Source organism: Phaethon aethereus, assembly GCF_964289735.1.
Source record: "Phaethon aethereus genome assembly, chromosome: 10".
Lineage (NCBI taxonomy): Eukaryota > Metazoa > Chordata > Aves > Phaethontiformes > Phaethontidae > Phaethon > Phaethon aethereus.
The window spans coordinates 7,204,678-7,229,258 of record NC_138586.1 but is presented as its reverse complement, the minus strand read 5'-3'; the positions used below and the strand labels follow the sequence as shown (position 1 = coordinate 7,229,258).

Here is a 24,581-nt window from a genome sequence, read left to right as displayed (position 1 = left end):
ATTAAAAGTTTGCATGCAGTTTAAGCATTTTAAAGGCTATTTTCTTATATTAACCAACCTTCCGTTTCCATTTAAAGGTGTGAAAGACATCTGTCATATCAAGGGACTCCTCTTCAGACCCAGAGACAAATGGAATCACAAAGACCAGGTACTTTCTTTCAGCTTTCTGCACATCTTACTAAATAACATGCAAAGAGTTCAACAGCATTCTTCTTAAAATGTAAATAGTACTCTTTAAATGGGCATGTTAACCACTGAAAGAAGTCCACTCTACTATACTTTTCCATTACACTGCTTTCATTCAATCATCGGTAGTATAAAAAGTCAATTAACGGGATCAACAGGCTAGTTTATCCACTGGCAACTGTGTATGACACCAAGTGTGCAGTAAAACAAAGGCCAACATATGTTTATGCAATATAGTTGTACTGATTTGGGTTTTCTTTATCTCTTTCCATGTAGTCCCTGTCAATTAAGGATTCTATTCTCTTCTTAAGGTCAGCAGGCTGTAAAATAAAGCAGATGTCAGCATTATTACTTTGCAGTCAATGTTTCTCAGTTCGTTCTTTCTACTTAAGGCAAATATCCATACTGTTTAAGATGGCTGAGGAAAAAGAAATCCCAGGTTAAAAAAAAAAAAATCCCTTAAGGCGTTAAAGCTTCTAAAGTCTGCGATGTATAATTGATTGAAGAGAAAGTTACAAAATTAGCTTGTCACCTGCAGCTAAGCATAGACTTTTTACAGCAGGGAAGGATATTTGCTGCTGTCCAAACTCTAAAAGAACTGCAATTCATGCATTACGTACCAAAGTGTTTCTATTTCTGACTTACCTGGTAAAATATGGTACAAGTTTCATTCTACCTTGATGCAAGTAAGCTTTAAAATAGTTTGGGTGCCCTATGATTTTCTTGGGTGAAAGACTTCATAAAAGTGTCTCATGATAAAGAGTGGGGAAAAGCATGTAAATCATCTACTATAACTGTGCAAAGCCCAACTGCAGTTTATGCAACACTTACAGGCCTGCAGGAACTTAACATGGTAACAAAACAGAACGAGATGGCAGTACCTTTTATTTTACATTTCTATTAATAGAAAGCACTGTACATTTGAACTCAGATGCATCCGTGTCTATTTGAAAATCCATTTCCATTTGCATACAAGAAGCTATTCATTTTATATGGCAACTGTGGGCTGCTTTAGCTTTGCGACATTCACCAATATCTAATTTTCATTCATATACGTGTGTGTGTGTATATGTATGTATCTATATTAATCAATACAATCTGCCTGGAAGGAACAATGTACATTTATTGGTTACTAATTTATTAAAAAAGTATCAACAAAATTAAGAATCAAAACCAATTCTGCATTACATATCTGAATAATTTTTCCCTTGTCCCCAAGAATACATTGCCAGAACACTTAATGGCAAGAAGAACAGCGTACAAGGAGAGAGCTAGCTTCACAGTTACTGCTAACAGACTCTGGTTGTGAAAGCCTTTGGTAATAGGTTTTAGCTTACTAAGAGCCTGAGGTACTATTCAGATAAATGAATGCAACTGGCAGTTTAAAAATTCCTGAAAGTGAGTATTTTTCCTTCCTAATAGTAAAAAGATGCATGTTTTAGACAGAAGCACTGTTTAACTGAGGACAGGGAATATAAAAAGAAGTAGTGAAGTTTTAAAAGAAGAAAAATCAGTACTACACCTTTACTGGGAATTTAAGCTGGTTGTAGACCTCTGACACAAGCAGGTTGTGACTCAGTGTCTTGCGCATCTTCATGATTCGTACAATTGCAGCGTCAATCTGGTATTGCCGGTCCTGGAATACTCTCTCCGTAGTGCTTGCCTGTTCCTCTACCTGAGGGATCCATTTAGAAAAAATTTAATGAGAACACTATGACTGTAAAAACAATTCCTCTCTGTATCTCCAAGAAAATTCTCAGTGTAAGACAGTAAAATGTCTGTTGTCAAATATCGGACATAAATCCTTTACAAATATGAAGACTGATTATTAAAAAAAACACCACTTGTACATGGAATTAAAAATATTTGCACAGATTTTACATTGGATGGCTGTCAGGGAAAATTCACTGTGAACTTACTTCTATGTTCACAAACCAGTAAGGCTCCAGGGTCTGATCAAGGGTGAACATTCACTAAATGGAACTTCTCTTAAACAACCTTATTTAGAGGCATCTAGCATCACGAGTGTCTAAGTATGGAGGCATGCATTTAAGTCTGCATTGTTACATATATTCTATCATCCAAATTATATGTGCAACTTTTACAAAGGTATCAGTATGTACGTTACAACCAAGAGGAAAAAAGCTTGTAAATGTGCAGACAAGATACTTAGTCCAAGGATCTGAACTCCATAGTATTAAAAAGAATATACCGTTTCTTTCATCTGAATTTGGTTGATCTTTATCCTGAAGAGCTTATGTCTGAAATCATCATTACATGTGAATTTATCACCATCTTCGACATCCTTGCCTTTGGGGCTTTTAGTCAGTACTCTGGCTTTGCCACAAGCCAGAGATTGAAGTGTCCTTCTCAGCTCTCCGTCCTCTAAAGCAGAAACAAGTTGTTTAGTTTTTTTTTTTTTAGTAAGAACACTTGGAAATTGTCAGCTGTTTTCAATACCAACCTATCCCAGTGGCTTGCTTTATCTCCTCTAAACTGAACTCCTCTCCTTCATTAAACATGAGCAGCACCAGTGTCTGGAACAAGGAGACCTGAAGTTCTTTTCTGCCCTGTCACAAGGGAAATTACAAGACATCACTAGGCTGTTTGTTTTTGGTTTGTTTGGGGTTTTTGGAGGGGGAGTCACTCTTGTATGACAATTATTTCACTTAAAGGATGCAACTGTTGTTTTATTCGTTTGGGAATATGGAAGAATAAAAGTTACTGGTCACCTTATGTTTACTATCAAATGCAGAAGAAACTAGAGGTCAGAAGGTTAGACTATTATATCCAATGACAAAACTCACCCAAGATATGCATCAACTTACTCAAGACAAATCTCAAAGCAATGAGTGCTTAAAATTACAACTTGAAAGACCTCTAAGTCAAAGTGTAACACAAACATTAGTTTAAGAAACACAGTATTAGGAACTATAGGATCTTTGAAATAAACAAGTTTGGTAATACTTGTTTTAGCATCAACATTTTTCTGAAAAAGAGAACGGGTAAGCATTCCTATTCCAACATAAATCTTCTTGAAATATATTTGTGCCCATGAAAAAATACTGAAGGGGAATAACTGGAAGCCCTTGAAAAACAGTTGTTTTCTTGTACAATCCAAAACTCTTCTTCATTTCAGTAGTGAAAAGCTTACCTTAATGATGCTTAATGCTGTCAGATGAAGTAAGGTCACCCGTGGAATATGGCCCCCTTTTTTTTCCTCCCCAGTATAAAAATTAGTTCAATTTTTAATATGCAACTAAACTCACTGTATATTTTCCCCAACCAGTAACCAACAATTTTTTTTTTTCTTCACAAATACAGAAATCAGATGCATCTTTTTAAGACCTTAATACATTTATTTCAGAAACTACCCATTCTGGAATTGATAGCAAGAGGTCAAAAGTTAAAAGTAATTGCAAAAGCAGTGCTAAGTTTTCCGTCACAGCACAAAAAAACTTCCCGATACATCCATAAAGTACAACCCAGACTTGTAATCGGCAAAGCAACAGCAATAAGAAACAACACACTCACCTCTTTAAATTCTGCTTTTAGTACACAGTGTCCCAGTGTTGACTGCCACTGAAGTTTCCTACCACTGTGTTTTCCTAAATAAAAGGTCTTGAAAATCTCTTGCAGTTTTACCATCTAAAAAAAGAAGAAACCCAAAACACTAAAACACAATTTCTACTTTAAAAGCATCCTTCCCTCCTCCACAGTCAAATAAGCCTTAAATAAAGGTTTAGAAAAATGAAGGTAATTGCAAGAAAAGGAAACAAACTTTTATTAAAAAAAGACATTTCTGCATTTCTTTCTAAAGATTATATGCATATTTAAACCAAGTTCCAGTTGATATCAAGATACGTTACTGATAGGCTGCTACTTGGTGTAAGGCGTCAATATTCATTACCTCTGGGGGCAAATGGACCTCCATAGGCACGTAGGTTGGCCAATAACCCATAGTCAGAATATTCACTGTTAGTTCAATGTTGCCAGGTACATTCTGATTTTGCATATACTGCAGAAAGAAACAAAGTAAATTGAAATAAAGCAATGTTTATTGAATATATTTCAGGTAGAATTGAAAAGTTGGTTAGAACAGGCATTACGAGAGCACAGAAGACAAGTGACCTTATGATGTCTTTGCTATATAAACTGCAAGTTACATACAAGAAAATTAGGATAAGAAAATGCACTTTTTTAAAGTTCTAAAGGCACTTCCATACAGGAAGAAAATGGAAAAAGAAGTGTTTTAGCAGGCTGATGTGAAGATGTACCTAATTAGGCGTGAATGGAGGAAAGAATGATAAAATTTGCTTTTAATCACAACATTACAGAACCACCGGAACTAATCGGCAAAACCTTACAAGCCACTCAATCAGAATATAGTGGTGTCAAAAGTGTTTTGTAACTGGTGTTAAAATGTTTTCTAAGTTTACAATTCTCCTTTTATTACTGCAGGTGGTTTTGGTTTTTGTTTGGTTGTGTGTTTTTTTTTTTTTAAAGCAGCTTCTTGTTTCACGTTTTTTGCTTTGTTGCTCAGGGAAACGATTAATAAATTCAGCAAAATTTTCAAAAGCACAGACAGCACAGAATTAAGAAATTGATTCCAACTGATTTTCAGTAGACACTTTTCCCAGTTGGGCTTTCGTCCACTCCTTTTGAAAGCAATCACCTACAAAGTTCTTTTCTCTGTAGTGAAGGAACATTACAGACAACTGGAATAATTCAAAAGGAGTTTAACTCAATTACAATAGAAACGTTGACAACTGAAGACATCCTGCACACTCTCATTGGGCTTTCTGAAAATAACTCATTCAAAAAGCATGTAAATGAAGGAGCCATGGCAGGCTTTCCTGCAGTACCTGTTTAAATTGTATCATTATGTCTTTTGAAAGCTCCATATCTTTAAACATTCCTTCAAGTTTGCTGGTGAAAGCAGCTCCACATTCTATAAAAGAGAAAATTTACATCTTAAAAATTAATCTTGTTTATTTTCAACACCATAGAGTAGTTACCCTAAATATCAGAATGTACTTTGAAGCAAGATGACTTATTTCAGCATACATTCTTATATAAAGACTTGGATTCTAATTAAGATACAGAATAAGGTTATAAGCAAGAAGGGGGAAAATGTTTTACTGTGGCAGCTATTTTGCAACCCAACTGTTTTCCCATGTGGACATGACTGTTCATCCTAGGACCCCACTGGCAACCTGTCCCTCAGATAACACTTCTAATCCCTATCAGCTGCCTGACAAACTGTCTCTTGATGATAGAACAAGACCAAGTTCTCACTCAAAGACTCCATCCTATGAAACAATGAAGACCAGACTAGAAGACTGCTAGCTGGCAGCTTCACATTTCAGACCTTATATGGAGGGAATAAAAAGGAGAAGTCATCCTCAAGTTCCCTAAGCACATCACTGATTTGTTCAGAAGGTGACCTCAACTCTATCCCACAGGCCAAGATGCACAGTGTACTTTAAGCTTCTATTTTTTGGCTATTACTGCTGTAATTACAAAACTAAAAGCAAATGAGTCCCCTCAACACCCACTGGTCATTCAAGACTTGCACATGAGGTTTTTACTCCCTCATGTAAAAGGGAAATACAAACAGCACTTCTGGGAAGGCCTGTTAAAATGGCTATTTTTAAAAGAAAGCAAGCAGATAGACATTTACCATGTTTGAGTTTGGAAAGCATAGATTTTTCAGCATCTACTGATGCACTCTTCCCAACCAATAGTCTCTTTGCTAGATCTTTTTTATAAAAGGCCTCAAAGACATCTTTTCCTGTAAGAGGTGAGATTTGACAGTGATCACAAATCATTGTTTCTTTTAAACAAACACTACTTACAAGAGGCCCAATTCAAAGCTCAGTAAAGCTAACAAGGGCCTTCATGCTAAGATTTCCACAGATTTCAAGTCATGTCTTGGTATCAGCATTTTAATGCACAAACTAGTTAAACAGCACTACACCAGCAAACAGCATCTAGAGAGAATGAACACTTGAAAACGCAGACAAACTGCAAAAAATATTTCAAAGTACATATATGTTCCTGATTAAACAAATTTATCCCCACAAAAAAGGCAATACTTACCATATATGAATCTAAATATTATCATAATTTTATCCAGCATTTTTTCAAGTTCTTCATCAGTAGCTTCTTTGTTGCCTGCACGAAGCTTTGAATCTACATATTTAGCTAAAAGAGTGTTAGGGAATAAAAAGTTTAGCACATGCTTAGTATCACAATGAAACAGTAATTTAATTTGTTTTTTAAATCCAATATTGTGAAATCTTTCAGAAATATAAAAGATCCTGAAATTACCGTCAAATCAGTTTCATCGCATCTGTCTTGATATATTTTCATAGAGGCTATAAAGTTATAAAAACATTATAGCCTAATCTCTTTTTTCAGATAAGCAGTTACGGCATCTTAACTTTATTCGCAAACAGAATGTTAAAAATTATTTTTGTGTATGTAAAAAATCCTCATCCATATTATGATTTCAAAGTAAAAAGTCACTATTGCTCTATATGGCTGACTGCGTCTGACTGACGTGGCTATAATGCCATGTAAAAAAGAAAAATACATAAACTGGTTATTTAAATGTCTTGAGTATACTGTTGAACTTCTCTAGCAGATTACTGTTTGTTTTAATTTCAAATCGTTTGGTAAGCACGCTACAGTTAGTGAATTAATTTTAAAAAAGGAGGGCAGAAAGCATTTCTCCACAAGCCTAGCAGCACAACAGATTGCAAAGCAGGTATTATTCACTGTGTGGGGAAATGATTAAGGTATTCAAAAGTGCAGGGAGCCGGGCTTGTAATGCACAAATCTGTAAACAATGTTCTTTGCAAACTACAGAGACTCTGTCCCCCTAACATGAGAGGTACAGTGCATCCTCATCACTCTTCACTTTCATATATTAAAACATAGGTATCTATGTAGCTCTGTGCACATGCGTTGGTGGCACAGTTCTCTAAGCTTCTGAAAAAGTCAAATTATTAACAGTATTCTCGCATCTGGACACCTGTCAATTGTTGGAACGCTCAAGTTCTGATGTTCTTCACTTTTCTATAGCCTAGGCAGTGAACTGATGAACAGAACTTGTTCTTAATGTTTAATGTTATCCTACCAAGTAATTAACTTGCATAATAAGGCACAGTAGATCCCTAGTTTGACAATGCACTGTACATAATGTCTTTTAACACACAGTTCCAGCATATGCCATCTGTAAGCTGCATCAGCAACTCCCTCTTGTCCCCCAGCCAAATTTTCACAACGGAAGAAAATGAAGAAAAATACCTATGAGTTCAGCTGGCTTATTTGGTCTTTTGTTAATGAATGTTTCAAAGGCTTCTTTCATGGCATTTACAAACTTCTCATTCTTGAGAAAGCAAACATCAATAATATGGTCAACTTTGTCTTTAAAATCAAGTAGTTCTTGGACCATGGTTTTGTCTTTTTCTGGATTAATTACTATGGTGCTACCAAATGCCTGCAAAATAAAACACATCTTTCAATTAGCCCGAATAATTAATTTAAATGACAAGACTTCTAAAAGCCCAAGTTATCTTTGTAATGTCTTGTTTATGGTATTCATATTAGTTCCACTAACACAACAGATGTAATAACATTATGAAGGATTTACCACATAGTCATTCCTAGACCTTGTATGTTGATTCAAAACCAATTTATGAATAAGTAAACAGATTCAGAACTTTTGTCTGAAGAACTAAACTTAAGCACGACAAAATGAACACACCCCTTTTAAACATCTATATCCTCAGGTTTTACACAACTGAAGCTCTCACTAAACTGAATTTTATTTAACAGTACTCCCGTGATGTTACAAAGCCTTCCTTCAAAACAACCATACTTTCTGTGACAACATTTTCGCCAAGTATAAGACAAAACATCTTAAGTGATATTAAAAGTGCTTTGTGAACTTCAATTCGTTGGTAACTTAAGCTACCACTTATTCTGACAAGAAATTTTAGCAGGGAGAAGACAAACATTCTGCCATTACCAAAAAATGTCTATTGGAGAAATATAGTTGTCCCTCACAACTGACTATAAGCAAGAGAAAAACCCCAAATTTATTTGGAGTTTGATAATTCAACTGAACATTCAATATTTTCCTTGATAGGGCAAGAACAGGTACTGTACTTTTCCTAGCACAGTTTCAAAAGCTGCTCATTAAATATATGTTTATAAGCAAGTAGTCTTTAAGTCTTAGAAAATCACAATAGTTTAGAAAGATGACTCAAATATCTGTGTATAAACTCCATCGATAAAATAGTGGTATCTGTTCCAGAGTTCTAGAAGCAGTACCTTTATGTACTCGATCCAGTGTTGCAAGAGAACCTGTACTCCGCCTCTCACACGACTGAACAACTGATACAGAAGAGACAGATCTTGAATTCTGTTTTCATCAAGAAGGTGGTTTAAACCTGCAAATGAGAGAACGTCAATAGAAATTAAAACCAGAGTGATCCAAAGAAAGCACAGCATATTATTACAGTAAGCGACCTCTTCAAAACTAGTATTTTTTTATCAGGCAATCAGTGGTTGTTTGTTTTTTGGTTTTTTTTTCGGGGTTTTGTTTTTTTTAAAGCTACATAATTTAACAGTGAAACCCAGAATGGCTACCTGAACTGACTTAAACCTTAAAAACTTTGCTATTGCTCTGGATATCTTAGGCTACGTGTACTTACGACAACACCTTTGCTTACTTCTGTTTTACTATTCCCTAAAGATTTTAAAGATCTGTAAAGATCACTCTACTGATCTGTAGGAAAGTTTCCTTGGCAAGACAGAGCTCTGAGTCTCAATTCGAGCTGTAAAATAAATTTTACAGATGTCTGAAGGCAAGCAGCTTCAGGAAATATCTTCACCTTTCACTTTTTAACTTTTTGGCAGAGAAGGCCTGATGCTCTGCAGCAGGTTTCTAAGTAGATGGGTAAATATTGCAAATTTGATATTCCTTGCAATAAAGAGTCTGTGACAGATGTGCAGAAGATGCTCACATACCTGTTTCATCCAGAATCTGTCTAGTAAGGACTTTGATCATTATATTACTCAACTCTCGCTGCACCCATATCCATTTCCAGACTATCCCACAGAGCAACTTGATGCCACAGAGACTACTGCAGAACTGAGGCAACGTACATCATTGCTCAAATTGCACTAAATTTTTAAAACAAGCTGCTTTTTCTGAGCGGCAAGTAATCAGTGTTTTCCCTTTCTTATACAGCCATAATTCGAAGGCTACTCCTTTATCTCTGGGTCTTCAAAATGCTGTTTAACACACTCAACTCAAGAGCCCCCTATTCTAGTTCTTTTGCTTTGCTATGTATCTGCAGACAGCGCTGTGTTTCCTTACCTCTGACAAGGAGAATGGTACTTGCCCTCTTGCAAAATGGTCAATGCTATTTCATGAACTGAGTAGCAAAGGGCATTACAGAATGATGTAGCTTGTGCCCTCCCCCAGCACCTGAATCTGTCACTTCCTTTTTCAGCACAGAAATTGAAAGCCCCGAAGCAGTAATTAGAAACATTTCTATAAAGAAGAAAGATTACCTTTCTGAAGGATGGCTGTTAAATGTTCACCTAGAAGTTGCTTTTCTACAGTAGCAATTAGTGGCTTCCTATAGAAAAAACGTTTAGAATTACTTATCCTTTTTTCCATTATTGACAGTTTTTAATTCTTGAGATTCTATTATCTACACTTGTCAATGGGAGTACTCTAATTATCTGTGGCCAAGAACCTAAAATAATTATACACATATTTATCCTTTTTCCTCCCCAGTAAGCAATCTTTTTTCTGTTTGCTGACTGAGGACTGAATTCACACAATAAGTCTGTTGTGCGTGACCTCTAGGCAGCTGGACAATGATTCCATCAGTGAAGAAATTGAGCAAAAGTTTGTCAAAGAATATACCTTCTCCTGCTCTGTGGGAGGGGATTCAAGTCTTGGGAGACAAACCAAGGAGAAGAAAAAACACACCTCATGAGTCAAGAGGTATTAAAACAAAATAGGGAGTTGGCCACTAATAATGGTTTGGAAGAAGGAAGCCACTAAACAAGCTAAATGTTTTTAACAGATGAAGGAGGAAGGAAATAAAAATGTGTGACGGTAGCAAAAAACCGCCGCCTTCTCAGAGAGATCCTCTGTACCTGCTCTTTAAGAAGTTGCTACCACTTGCTCGAAGAGTTTCATTGTATTAGTGACCTACATTTTCTCTCAGACATGACAGCTGTGGCTTTATGTTACAAGAACATTTCTCCTGTCCTACCAGTCATGACCTCCACCTGACTGTATTTGAGGAAAGCCTGCCTCTAAGTAGAAAAGATCGAAGAGTAACATTATTCAGTAATTTCCCAGACTCCACAAAGAATACAGAAATATTTTTATGTAAATATTCAGAGCCTTTAGCTTAAGAATTCTCTGTCCTGGTCCTTATCATTTTCAGGTAGGATGACAGCTGATTAATTGCATCTCAGCAAGAAAGAGACTTTTGGACTGGGGATGGCAGCCTATTTTTCTCCAACCAAATGCCCAGCAGCATTTATGTCAAAATAACTAGTGGCTTAGAAGAGAATATTAGCTGTGTTAGCCAAGACAGTGCTTTATTGTAAACAAGGAATTGTGGGGAGCAAGAAGCATTTGATGGTCAGTCAATAACTGAAATAAATTGTAGCTATTAGATGGCCCTCAACAGAAGAGCCAAACAGCTAACAATACCAAGCAAAGCGAGATTGCACTTACTGTGTGCTCTGATCTAAATAGGTGATAATCCTGTCCGCTTCTTCTTCCAAGCGCTTGTTGACATGATGAAGATATTCTGGAACCTGAAAGTGCCAGAGTAGTTTTGTGTGTTTTAAAAAAAATCAAGAGGAAAAAAAAGATAATACTGGTCTAACAGCAGCAGAAGCTCCAGTTTTAAGCAGAAATCATTAGCACCGTGACTGAAGGCATATGCATGTGAATTTGCTTTTTCAGAGTACTACAAAATATAAGGATCACATTACTTCCCTGTACACTGGCTAAGGCAGCACAATAGTTCCTCTCCCTGACAAATGCTTTGTCATTAGGCATAACAAATATCATTAAACACTCAAAATACCTCTCGTTCCTGCATAAGCCTCTGTCCCTCTGCTGCATACAGGCGGTTAGTCTCTTCCAAGAATCTATGTTCGAAAGAGTCTTGATAAATCTAGGGCGACAACACGATAGCAATCCAGGGTAAAGCTTACTGAGCACTAAAGAAGAATCTGAGCTGCTTACTGGTTTAAAGGTGAAACAAGTTTACTTACCTGCAAGTCAGAAAGCATGCTTAGAAGGCTTCGCAGTAAACTCCTATCGATAGCCTCACCATTTCTTTCCCTCTCAATCAGCAGAAGAATGCCATCAATAGTTTTGTTCTGAACCTTCTGATCACTGATTATATGAGTTCTGAACAATTCTAGCCCCATATCCCTAAAAAGAAAGAGTCTGTTCAAGAAACTGCGCAAGAATCAACCCCAAATATCCTCTATTAATGTAATTTGATCTAGATCAAATGGAGAGGCCAATAAATATTAGCATTCTTCAAATTCCTCATTCCTCTGTCCTCAAATCACTGACGACAAACAACCACATAAACACTAAAATAAACCACAACAAGGCATCAACAGCATGCTACATATTCTGAAGACCAAAGCACATATTTTTTCCTAAATAACCACCTAACTTTTGCAGTGTCTTTCTTTTTGACTTGGTTGGCAGGATGATGGAAACTGAATGAACAGCAGCCTTAACGAGAAAAGGATAATGTCATCCTGGGTCCCAATTCCATGGTTAAGCTGTTGGACAGTATTCTTTTTTGTCCATCGCTTTTTAATCTCTAAGTCTTAGGCAGAGCTTAGAAAAACTAGGTGGTGTGAAAAGACAAGGATCTCTGCTCTGGGCATCCCAGTTAAAACTTTCCATGAATTTGAAACTGTGGGTCTGGACTCTTTTAGGGAAAGCCAGGCTCTCCATCCACAACTCCTTTAATCTCTGGCAAAGTAATTCAGGTAGTGCCAAAGGCACTGTTGGACATTTGCCAATTATTAAAATATTGGAGGGGGTCAGAGGTTGAAGTCCAAAAGAGAGCTTTTATTTTAGGTAACCTTTTCCTTCAAAAAAACACTCACAGAACTTTGAGTACTATGCATATTAGAGCCAGCACCTGAGCAACCCAAACCCTCGCTTTTCAGTTGTTGAACAGGCCCTTTCCTTTAACTGTGCATACTGGAAGTTGGTATCTACTTAGCTGAAATTTGCTATCACAGCTATTACAGAAGAATCCTGTAATTCATGGCAAATAAATTAAAAGTGAAATCTCCCTTTGCAACAAACATGTATGCATTCACCACCTAATTTACAGGTCACTATAAAGCTTATATTAACCCCTCCCCAAAATCAGCAGGATAGGTCTGATAACTTAAATATACCTCCCATAATTTTATTATTTGTGCCCTTACCAAATAGATGGCAGCATTGAATTCTGAAGTACGTAAGTTCGATCCAAGAACAAAAAGATACTTCTAATCATAATCTGTTATGAGAAGGAATAAAAAAGCCACAAACATTTTACTCTTGAAATTGAAGAGCAACACAAATTATGCTCAACAATAACAAAAAAAATCCCACTGACAGGTTTCAGGCAGTGCTTGCTTAGACAGTGTTGATTTCTTTAGAATACTCTGCCAATCTCAGCGAGATGATCAATGCAACATTTAGCATCTTTCTATATAAAAGGATAGCTTCTTTTATAATAGGTATAAAAGGAGAAAGGTCTGCATAGAAACAAGTTAGGACTTGAGTGGGAATGCTGAAGATCAGACCAATGTGTCAAGAAATACACTACAAAGTATTTTCAAAGCTTGATTTCTAACAAACTAGACACAGTTGTATTTCCTGAAGAAGCCTTATATAAATTTAAAACATTTCAGAAGCACAGTACGTTTGTAAAGGAACAAAGTTAAGCAAAACATCGGCTGACTAGGCAACTGGTTTTCTTTAAAAAGATTTAAAAAACCTTACCATTTGTCTGCAGTGATCTTGCCAACATTTATCTATTTTCTTTAGAAAAAGGACACTATCCAATGAATCCATGAAGAAATCATTAAGAAAATTATTATTAATAGGTAGTGTTAGCAGTGAAATGAACCAACATTGTTTTTTTAAAAAACACTTAACAGAGAGCACAAACTCACCTACTCCCAAAAAGATCCACTTAACTTCTTGCAACATGTTTATTTTTATTTTCAATGAGGGTTCTTGTGTTAATAATGAGAGATCAAAATTATTTTAACAATTTTTAAAAAAGAGGATCTAAATACTTTTGAATGGTTTGTCTAATCCTCCATCCCTGGAGGGGATATATCCCCATACCTCAAAAACATACATATCCCCATACCTCAAAAACCAACAATCCACAATACATGTAAGAGCCCACCACTACACATAGTATCATTCCAGCTCATGTTAAGAGATAATCTCAAAAGATAAATTTTGTCCTTAAAAGTTAACTTTTATTCAGCTCACTACATAGTTCTGGTACTAATTAATATCCACTCAACAGGATCTCAATCTAATACAACTCAAAACTTTTGAAAATAAAAACATTTTGATTCGCAGAACCACTAACATTATATGCTGCCAGACCACTAGCACTTTTCAAAAGGAAAACAAGAACTACTTGTCAGAAGACTTTTCTGTTTACCTGAGCATGGCAAGTTCAGCATATAAAAAAGCCTGAAGTGATGCAGCGAATACAGCCTTGCTGTAAGTCTAATATGAGCTTTTGTAAGATGTCAAAGTGTTTCATAAATACCAATGAAACTTTCTCACAAACTTTTCAAATGGTTACAGACATAAAGGAACTAGTCGTGTTCTCTGAGGTCCTACAAAAAATGAAAACAGACCCAATTATGCAAAAGCTAGGAATTCAGATTACCATGGCCTAGTGTCATGAATTAGTCAAAAGAAATCCATCACTACATACTGGCAGGTAAAAATGTTTTTGCTTGTCAACAGCTAAAAAAAAGGATATTCTCTGAATTGGTGAATTTGTGCTTTAATGTGGTCTTCACAGATCTGTCTCAATTGTTTGTACAAGTTTGCAGAAATCTTGTAGGAGCAGAGATTTTCAACAGCCTGAAGAAAAAAGAAACAGATACTAAGAAATCTGTTTAAATTCTTAAATGTGGTTTTACAAGGAAAGGAAAAAACCCCAAACAACAGAACAACCATGGAATTCTTCCGCTTCTCACTCAAAAATCTACCAGCTTTTAATTGTAACATAGTTAACAGCTGTAGGCAAAACACCAGAGAGACATGGCACTATATATGGCACTATACTGGTAATAAGAGAGAAAAGCAGGCCATGCCCTGAACATCTTACAGTTTATTTCAGTTGGAATACCAATATCTCACAAGGAACTGCAGAACTTGCATCTCTGAGAACAAGGATGTTAGTTTAATATGTTCCAGCAGCTTGCTGGATTTCATACTTCAAAGCAGACACTTAAGGTCTTAATAAAATTAACTGCCATGCTCTGCAAGTCACACTAATGTTAGTAGAAAAGCACCGCTAGCGTTATTTCCTTTGCAGTCTTTCCTTGATTAAGCTTCCCTCATCCCCCAAAATAAACACATATACATAAAGAATGTGTATCTCTATCCATCAACCCCTTGCCTGAATAGTTATAGTCCTGAACAATTTTTAGTAGTATGACTACATTCCAGATGTTTACCATGACAAATCTCAGATTTCTAGATCATAATCAAGTGTTAGAAGAATGGTTGCTGTGCTTCACAACGAGAAGCAAAAAAAAGTTTAATGGGGACATGTCTTGGAGATTGATCAAGCAAACAAGCATTCTTAAGTCTGTAAGCATAACTCAAGACTTTTCCGAAATTTATACCAATTCCCCAGATTTGGAAAGCAACTGAGCAACTTCAACTCTTTGCAGGTTGGTAAAAGACACAGTATGTGATTATTCTGTAAAACATCTGTAGAAGCTAGAGAGGAGAGGTACGTATGATGTTCAACTAATGCCTTTTTTTTTTTTTAAATGGAAAATACTTCAGTTGCCAGAACCACCAACTCATACGAAAAAAAAGACTGGAAGGTGCAGTTTCTTCTCCAGCAACCACAGGCAACCATGCAGGGACAGCATAGTTCAAAAGTATACAGAGCAGATCTACTCCATCACACTGAAGTCCCCCAGAACACTTCCCAACAGACCAAATAGAAGCCACCAGAAAACAGTAAGCAGCCACCACTAAAAGCACAGCAACAACGAAAACAGCTAAACAAAGAGTTCCTCAGTTTATCCTAGGATATCAACAGTAATCACTCTCAGTACCAACAGTAAACAACTCTCTAGAGCAAGTGCACTACAGCTAGGAGTTAAAAAAACCACTGCCACCACACAAACCACAAAAAACCACCCCCAAAACAAAAGCATCCCAACACAACAATAACAAAAAAAGGAAAACCAAACCTGCATGAGCTTACTGTCAGAAACAAACAGGTATAGCAAGAGAGTGAGTGTGCCAATTAAGATTAAAACAGGTCTGAATGATGATTATTAGGAAAGCCAGAATTATCACTTAAGCGTACGTATCTGAGTATTTGGAAATAGCAACAAATTCAATGCTCAGCCTTAACACTTAAGAAACCCCAAACGAATACAATGATGTGATAGGAAAACATACTGTACAGTTCACTGTTCAGAGTAGGTTATGGACACTGCTCAGCCCTATTCTGCTATTGTACCCACAGTGTCAGGCTCTAAATGAAGTAGCAGCAAAACAGGAAATAACTGCTGCTTTGATTTCAGAAGAAAAAGGGAATGGAAAACACTAAGCTTGAAGACCCTAATTAGATCTTCAACAAGTGCAATAAACAGGTTTCTTCTTTTCTCCCACTTACTTTGGAGACGCCAGCTGCGAGCTCGGAAGATGCACGTTTTAGATAGAACTTACGAGTTACCTGCGTAACCACAGTTAGTCTCGCTTCTACCTACCAGCCTAGGACACCAGCAGCCATTTTGCTCTACTTCTGTCAGTTCATCTGTCTCACCTACCAACATTTTCATAACTGCTGCCTAACAGAACAAGTAGTATTTGACAATGCTGCTCCCAATCCTGAAAAGAAATAGCCTCTGCACTGTAGATGAACAACCAACCACTAACTCTTAGTGAAATAAGCTAACATATATAAATATACTTACTTTTATGTAGCATTCATATAAAGCTATGCTTTTGCATTTGTGTATCAGAAATTCCAAAATGTTAAACACATGTCTGCTAGTACTGGGTGTTTGAACATCAAGTGCAAAACTTCTGCATCTTCACTGATAACATCCACAGAAATGTTTTAATTTGTGAATTCTGTTCAGTTGGCACCTTTTTTTTTTTTTTTTTAAGAGATTACACTTTCTAAGCACACAAATACAAAACCTTTTACTAAGACTTGCTCTGTGGAGCATAACATCACTACTGAATATTATGCTTTGTAAGTTTAATTCCCAGAGTTACACAAAAACAACTGTAACATATCAAAAATTCCCAACAACTTTAGGGGGTCTAGTTCACAAAATTATCTTGTTCCAAATTAGTCGAATAAAGCTTTCTGATTAGGGAATCTGTGCCCTGAAGATGGTCAGAACATCCAAAGGCAAAGCATCATACTTTGTGTAACATATATTCTGTTGTTTGCATTTTTTTGTTTGTTTTAATCACAGCATCCACAGCTGGGTTTGTGAACTGGGGAAAGTAAGAAAAAGAACTGAACACAGCCCTGATGAGAGAAAATTGTAATTTTCCAGAAGTACTTAACTCTGCGATTGATTAAAAAAAATTAACTAGGGACCTGGTACCAAATATCTAGATCTCTATTTTCTGGTACTAATCTAAGGAAAATCATGCTAATAAAGAAGCTTTCAATTCTGTAGCACTTTAGCTACTCAAAGATGTGTATCATTTCTCTTGCTGGGGAGAAACAAAGCAAGTACAAAGCTAGTGTCCCACAAAGAAATAAAGCCTCAAAACATTTGCTCAGTGGGATTTTCCAACACAGACATGAGTTAAACCAAACTCGAGAAATTAAAAAAAGTAGTATCTTATTTTGAGGGATGCAGCAGAACTTCTGCACTCTTTTGCAATTCCCCTCTATGCTTGGATAATGGTGTCTGCCAAGGCATATTTGGCAACAGATTCATTTACCAGGCAGCTGTTCAGAAATGACATTAGTTTAGCATTTAAAAACACTAGTGATTCCTATTACTAATTTTAAACCAAGACATTTATTTTTAGATTTATATAAAAAAAGAAAAATTTCATACTTGATTGCACTCTATTTCACTGAAAAATATCTAAGTTATTACAATGTTAAAACAGAGATTTAAAAAGAAAAAAAGTATATTTTTGCTTTTCTGAGCACAAGCAACATTAAATTAAGCCTGTGGTAAAAGTGAGCAGAAATTTAAGCGGTAACTGTGAAGCAAAAGCAAGGCTTTCAAAAGGACTTTGTATTTTAAAACAATTTTGGATAACCTTCAAGTATTTAATTAACAGTTAGTTGCTCTGTAATTTACAATACCAGCCAATAGAGTGCATTGTAATTGGCTATTAGTTTCACCAAGTTTTGCGAGAGTAACAATACTATTGTTAGAGTAACAATACTATGTATTATCCTGACAAACTGCTAAAAAACCTATTTTTAGATTAATTGAACATTATAAAAATATTATAATGAGCTTAAAAACGCACCGGACTGAGGAATCTGGCCCATAAGGTTCTCTGTTCCATGATGAATGGCAATTTATCCTTCCCTAAATCTATACCCAAACCTTGTGCAAACAGGATTTTTCTCCCCAACTTTTCACAGAAATCAGTCATATCCAAATGCATCTTTTATTGAAAAGGGGAGGACAGGGGAAGAAGAGGTACTAAAAACAGATGGAGGGAAGGCTACATACACACACTGAGGAACAAATCAAACAACTAACGAGGTAATAAAGGCTTTAAAAGTAGAGCAAAAAGTATAAATGCTTCTTAATATGTAGCTAAAGCAGTACTGTTGCTAGGCCACTGAAACTGCAAGTACCGCAGTGTTAGCAGGAAAAAGGGTGAGGAGGGGGAGAAATCTTCCTAACACATTCAGCTGAAAAAGCAGAAGTGAAGCTTATTAAAAAAGTTAGGAAATGCAGTTCCAGTCTGATCACTTCCTAAAACATTCAGGGCAAAACAATCAGAGCTGCTGCTGGGAATAAATTTTGATTTTCAGTTGTCAGAACAGAAAGAATGCTCAATAATCAAAAATTACAATCAAACAAAAATAATACAATTCATGAAGAAAAATGGTATTCTATTTACTTTTAAGAAGTCAAATAAAAAGTTTCAGTTTTTAAATGATTTATGATCCTCAATCATGAACAGATACTGTCTTCAGAAAAAGTATTCTATTTTAATATAATTTGTCTATTTCTTACCTAAACACCAATGTTTTAGGATTTCACATTTCTCCGTTAACAGCTACACAACATAAACCCCAAAACAGTAAAGGGAATACAGCTCCTTGCCTTATTTAATTCTTGTTAAGTGTTGCAAGGGAAACCATACCTTAGATCATGTTGTAGCAAGTAAAAAAATTTCCAAGTTCAATGTTAGGTCTTTTGAAACTTTTACTGACTATTTTAAAATTTGAGAAACTATTTAATGAAAAGTTTTCAGTGACAAAAGCAGCTATCAAGCAAAATGTCATGTTCTTACCACTGTATCAAAAGTGTTTTAAGCAAAAAAAAAAAATCCACCAACAAAACAAAAAACCGTACCACACCACTTTTACTTAAACCACTTACCTGATAGAGTTCCTCTAAATTGTACTTAATTGAAGTACTGTTCTGGATAGCTTCTACAGCTTCCTTCAGTTTTTGCCAGGTTTCATCTGTGTAGTTTTCAGGCAATTTGGGTTTATCTTTAAGAGAAATTATTATATAGAGTTTAAAAAGTATTTAGCAAAAGCAGAATATTTTACCTTCTACAGAAATGAAAAATGTAGTTTTGAGAAGAAAGAGGTATGGGCAGATACTCTAGATCTTAATTTATACTTGCATGAAAAGAACACATTAGTGTAAAAACAGTATCTTATTTACATTTGAAATAGTAATGCACTGTAAAAATTCAGCATTGCTCTTCACCTACACATCACAGCATCCGTAACCCAAACAGTATGTGCGATTTTTATAAATCACAATACTGCGTCTGAGCACCTGAAGACAGAGTAAAAGGCTAACAACTAGCAAGAATGTCCTACATCTTCATTACACTCCTCTTCACTACCAGGACAGTACAGCTAAAAGAAACTGAACATAAAACCTGAAAATGATGGATTAAAAGATACAGAGTTGTGTTAGCTTATTTTTTTTAACCCACTGCTCATTAATTCTGCTCTGTATTAACAGTTGGAAAGAAGCCCTCCAGAAACATGCATGGAAATACTGTAATTATAATAATACAGGCTTTATGGTTGCAAGGAAAACCTTCCTATTTTAGAGTAATCCATTTACATCTGTCTTGGGTTGGGACAGTGGGTATTTGTTAGCGTTAAGACCTCTTTTAACATTCAAATAGCTCAAGCTTTGCAGACTTGACTCTTTCTGTTATTTTTTTCAGCCTTCTAGAAATGCCCCTGCTATACAGCATCTTCAACAAGACTAAGGCATTTACAGCGGGCTAACAGAGATTCCCCAAGTCACATCCTCAGAATACCATGACTATTTTAAAAGTCTGTGTGTTCTCATTAACTAGCTAAAATGACTGTTTTTGTTCTAATAAGCACGTTCACAAATGGAGAAGGAAGGAGAAAATTTCGGAAGTCACATGCATATCCACGCCACCAACAGGTGAGATTGGCTCAGAGTTTATAGTCTATTAAAATCGACTTTTACATACCTAAAGGTAAAAAACAAATAGTAAATCTTTATGATTTCTCTAAGAATAACAGAGAGAAGTAATTTTTTTGTCCTCCCACGCATTTCCCTACAATATTGGCAATATCACAACATTAGCTGTATCACAAGAATCGAGAGAGAGAAAGACACAACTAACTACAAGCAAGGCTTGCCTGTTTTCACTAGCAACTAATGAGTACGCTACTTAGCAGTAAATACCAAGATTCTGATTTTAGGAAGTTACTTAAGTTGTAAAGGATGTTATTGCTATCACACTAAGATAAAGACAATAATCTCAAGATTATTACTCAGTTCAGCATCTGAGAGTAAATAAAGAGTAAATCTGGCAGATTCCTGAGATATCCTTTTTAGGCAAGTGATTCAAATAATTCATAAGCAATGATGATCACAGCACCATGCAATCCGTGACATTTAACAAATATTTTAAACATGAAAAGTTGACTTCCCTTAAAGATAACAGCGTACAAGCAACACAAGAATGGCATTTATTTCCCACTATCATGCATCGTAAGTATAAATACTAAAACAATCAGTCAAATTAAATGATGATGATGATGAGATGGGCAGAGAACATTCCTAAGAATTAGGAGGACCTTAAAGCAAAGTGTTACACTGTGATCATGAACTGCTCTAAAACATTACAGTGGCTAAAATAATCCCAATTCTTACCTTCTGCAATACCTCTACAGAACCTTTTTATCAACTGTTTAGAAAGTAATTATAATGTTAATAATGTATTTTACCCTCAACCCCAAAAACATACAGAAAAAGAAACCCAAGAAAGCAAGCTGTCGGAGTATTTTAGAAGACAGCAAGAGGCTGAAAATGAGAAAAGCCCACGATTTCCCCATCTTTATGGGGGAAAAAAAATTACAGAACTCCAAGCTTTCTGCCTACACCTATTTGTATTTCTGTTTACTAGAAAATGAAGCAGCATCACAGCAGAAAAGTTTCATTTCTCTGCTTCAGTTGGTCTCTAGTAACAATACTCGAGAATCTCAAACACATCTTTTGATAAAATTGATAAAATAATGTAAGCTTGTAAAGTGAGAGTATGTTAAGACAGAGAAAAGACATGAAAGAGTTAAATAATAAAAATTACAGCAAGGATATTGCAAGGAAAACACTCAGCAAAAATCTGAACTGCCTACTTTAAAGGCAAGTGGGGAAACCAGAAAGGAAATCCACCATAATAGCCTGATAATCACCTTAGTTTCAACATATAAAACTCAGCACAGGCAGATTAACCTATAAACAGACAACATGGATAGAGGCAAGACATAAAGATTCAGGCCCAATTTAAGAAAATGCATTCTGTGCAAAGACTTATAATAAACTGGGCTAAAATATATACTAAGCCCTGAATCAGGATTACTAGAAAAGAAATAGCAAACATTAAAAGCTTGAAGAAAGGCGATTTACGCACTTATGTAATAAAACCTTTTGCCTAACATACAAGTTAAGGCCTTCTCAACAGAGTGGAAGGAGTCTGAAAAACAATCCCAAGCAGCAAAATGTAGCTCAGGATGTGTACATGACTGGGCAAGTATGCACCATAAAACATTATTCCCCCTTTACATAAGTACAGAAACATTCACTACAGAAAAGCATTTCCTGTAAAACTTGGGAGTTACTTGAATGCCAACCAGTTCTCAAGTTGGAAACAAACCAAAGTTGAGCGCCAGCTCCCCATAGGTTGTGACAAATTATGGCCTGTTACCTTTAAAGTTCTTGATCACTAATTTCTTTGCAGAGCCAGGTTTACTGTTGGCAAAACTGGAAACAGTAGAGGAGGCAGCTTTGGTCAGGCCATTTGCATGGTGCCCCACAGCCACTGACGAAATTAAAAGGCTTTTATTTTTGAGCTGTTGTTGGTGCTGCTGTTGAGAAGAGGCAGCAGGAGAGGAGGAGGAAGAAGACTCTTCAGCCATCTTCACATCGAGTCCAATAAAATCCACGGAGTCCTCAAAGCGCAGCTTCTTCTGGAGGTGATGGTTAGAGGAGGCAACCCCTGAGGAGGAGCACGAGGAAGTGGTGATGATGGAGGAAGATGATGAGGAGGTGTTTTTGGAAGGAGAAGAGGCGCAGGAAGAAATGGAATCAAATTCTTCTCTTTCAGAATTGCTGTTGCTGCTGTTATTTAACTTTCTCTTCTTGCAGGAGGAGCTGCTGCTGGTATTACCATCAGTGGCAGGTCTGACCTCCTGGGCTGCAGCTGGGGGGTTGGGGGAAGAGAAACCTGTGGGAAACATGAACACACAGAAGTGAACAGGCTGAGGGGCATCAAATCCTTGTGGTGTGACAAAGAGAGAGAGAGTTTTAGTCAGTCTCTGTTTGGTGTCTCTCGGGAGGGGGGGGGTGTCTTTCAACTTCTCTCTCTCATCAGCAGAGTCCTTCCGTATTCCCTCTCCTTCGCTTTCTTCTTTCTCGGAAGAATCACTTTATCGTCTCTCTTCCCCTTCTCTTTTATTACTTTGTTTCTTCTCGTAGTTTGTCTCTGCTTTCCTGCTTTTACTCCTTTCTCAGCAGAGCGTCTCCGTTCCTGCCTCTCGCCACCCACTAATTTCTTTCAATTCTTCTCTCCAACACCAGTATTTCCCCACGGCTGCCCGCTCCCCCAGCTTTTCCGTCCGCTCCCCTCCTGCTCCGGCCACCTCGTCTCCGCCAAGCACCAGTGGGGAGGGCTGAGCTCGGCTCCCTCACGCCTCGGCTCCAGCCCCTCGCCCCTCGCGCCTCCCGCTCCCTCGCCGCCGCCCGCCCGCTCTCCCCCCGCAGCCCGCTCTCTTCGGGCTCTCGCCTCCCCCCTCTCTGCCTCCTGCTCGCGCTTCCTGAGGGGGGACGGCCCGGCCCGGGGCTTGTTATTGTCAATACACGGCAGAGAGGGAGCCTAAAGATGGCGGCACATCCGGTCGCCGTGCATGCTGGGGCGCGGCCGGCCGGAAGCGCGGCTGGGCAGCCCGGCTAGGCGGCGGGCCCCACCTCCGGCCCGGCGGCCCTGCCTGCCCGCCCTGCTCCCGCCGGCGCCCCCCCTGCTCCTTTCCGCTGCCCTCTGACCTACCGGAAGTGATCATGGTCGCCGGCCGCTCGTAACGGGCGCGCTCGTTACCCCCTCGCGCGCCGGCGCAGGTTGCGTCGTACGGGAAGGGGGCGTGTCCGCCGCCCTCCGCGTGGCGGGAGCGCGGAAGGGGGCGGGGCTCGGCAGGCGGGCGGACGGCTCGGGACTTGTCCCCCGTCGCGCCCCGTACCTGGGGGGCGGGCGCGGCCCCGGCCCCGCCCCGCCCTCAGCAGCCGTGGGGCGGTGCGCCGTCCCCTCAGCCCGGCCTGCCCCGGGCGGCCCCGGCTGCTGGAGCTGGTCGGTGCCGACCTCGCAGGGAGCCGGAGTCCTGCTTTTCGCTTGCCGCACGGACTTCCGGCTGAGGTAAAGGTGGCACAAAGTTGTGCCTAAATAGGCTCGGGCGCTCCACTCTGAACCTGCGGTCGGGTTGAAGGCTTCGGCCGCGTAGCTTCTTTTGGAAATGTTTTTTGTTACATTTATGTATAACCGATCATTTAGTGTCAGCTTTTTCGTACGATTTTAATAGATGTGGATTTGCATTGGGCTAAAGCCTGGGGTTGTTTGTTTTTGGTTTTGTTTTTTTTTAAACGTTTGGAAGTCAAAATAGATATCGTGGACCTTCAGTGGCTCTTGTTTGATGCTGGTGTATCTATTACCAAAGGAAACGTGAACTCCCCAAGAGCCGTGTTAGGATTCAATCACTGTTAGAAATAGCTGCAGAAAAAGTAGCCAAACAAGCGATGAGGTTTTGTTCCAGAAGGGATTCTCCAAGGGCTTCAGCAGAGAGCTTACACCTGCCTTCCTGACAGCAGAGCTCCTGGGGGGAAGGCTGTTGGCAGTTCTCTCTTTGATAGAAAAAGATACACTAACTTGTCTTGACAGAAACTGTGGTACAGAGAGCTATGAATGTAATTTTTCTGAGGTTTTTCTGGAGCGTGTTTTCTATCTGAGTAACTGCCAGGCAGCTCCTGAGGCCTGAAGCCTAATGCTAGTGATGTGTAGAAAAGTCCTTTTTCCAGATTTGAAAAACAAAAAACGAAAAACGAAAGAAGCTTCAATTTGTTTTTGACTGGCTTTAGAACAGGTTGTATAGTTCCCAAGCACTAATAATTTACATTCCCAGTCAGATGTAACAGAAATAAACAGGTTTGCTAAGTAAATAAAACTTACATGATTATGCTGTCAAGTTTTCCTCTGTTCCCAGTAACTGTCATGTTCACTTAAGCCAATTAGGTAAGAGGTCTAGAGATGTAAGATGTCTTAAATTTCTACAGTTTCTTGATTTGTGAAAACGATTTGGTTTATAAAAGAGGAG

The 24,581-nt window shown here is 37.9% G+C and overlaps 1 protein-coding gene across 1 annotated transcript; it reads right to left on the bottom strand.

Annotated features, from left to right (window-relative positions):
- Nucleotides 1-301: 301 nt before the first annotated feature.
- On the bottom strand, nucleotides 302-22,463 carry CUL4B (cullin 4B; the record flags this gene model as incomplete). The annotated part of the gene is made up of 20 exons (XM_082004288.1): nucleotides 302-506; nucleotides 1,709-1,861; nucleotides 2,399-2,571; nucleotides 2,651-2,756; nucleotides 3,721-3,834; nucleotides 4,097-4,204; nucleotides 5,052-5,137; nucleotides 5,870-5,980; nucleotides 6,289-6,393; nucleotides 7,501-7,693; nucleotides 8,530-8,648; nucleotides 9,778-9,845; nucleotides 10,967-11,049; nucleotides 11,325-11,414; nucleotides 11,515-11,677; nucleotides 12,706-12,779; nucleotides 13,268-13,337; nucleotides 14,280-14,383; nucleotides 19,099-19,214; nucleotides 21,932-22,463. The coding sequence occupies 20 exons, from the start codon at nucleotides 22,461-22,463 to the stop codon at nucleotides 411-413; spliced, it is 2,664 nt and encodes an 887-aa protein (XP_081860414.1). The 3' UTR covers nucleotides 302-410.
- Between the last annotated feature and the right edge of the window lie 2,118 nt (nucleotides 22,464-24,581).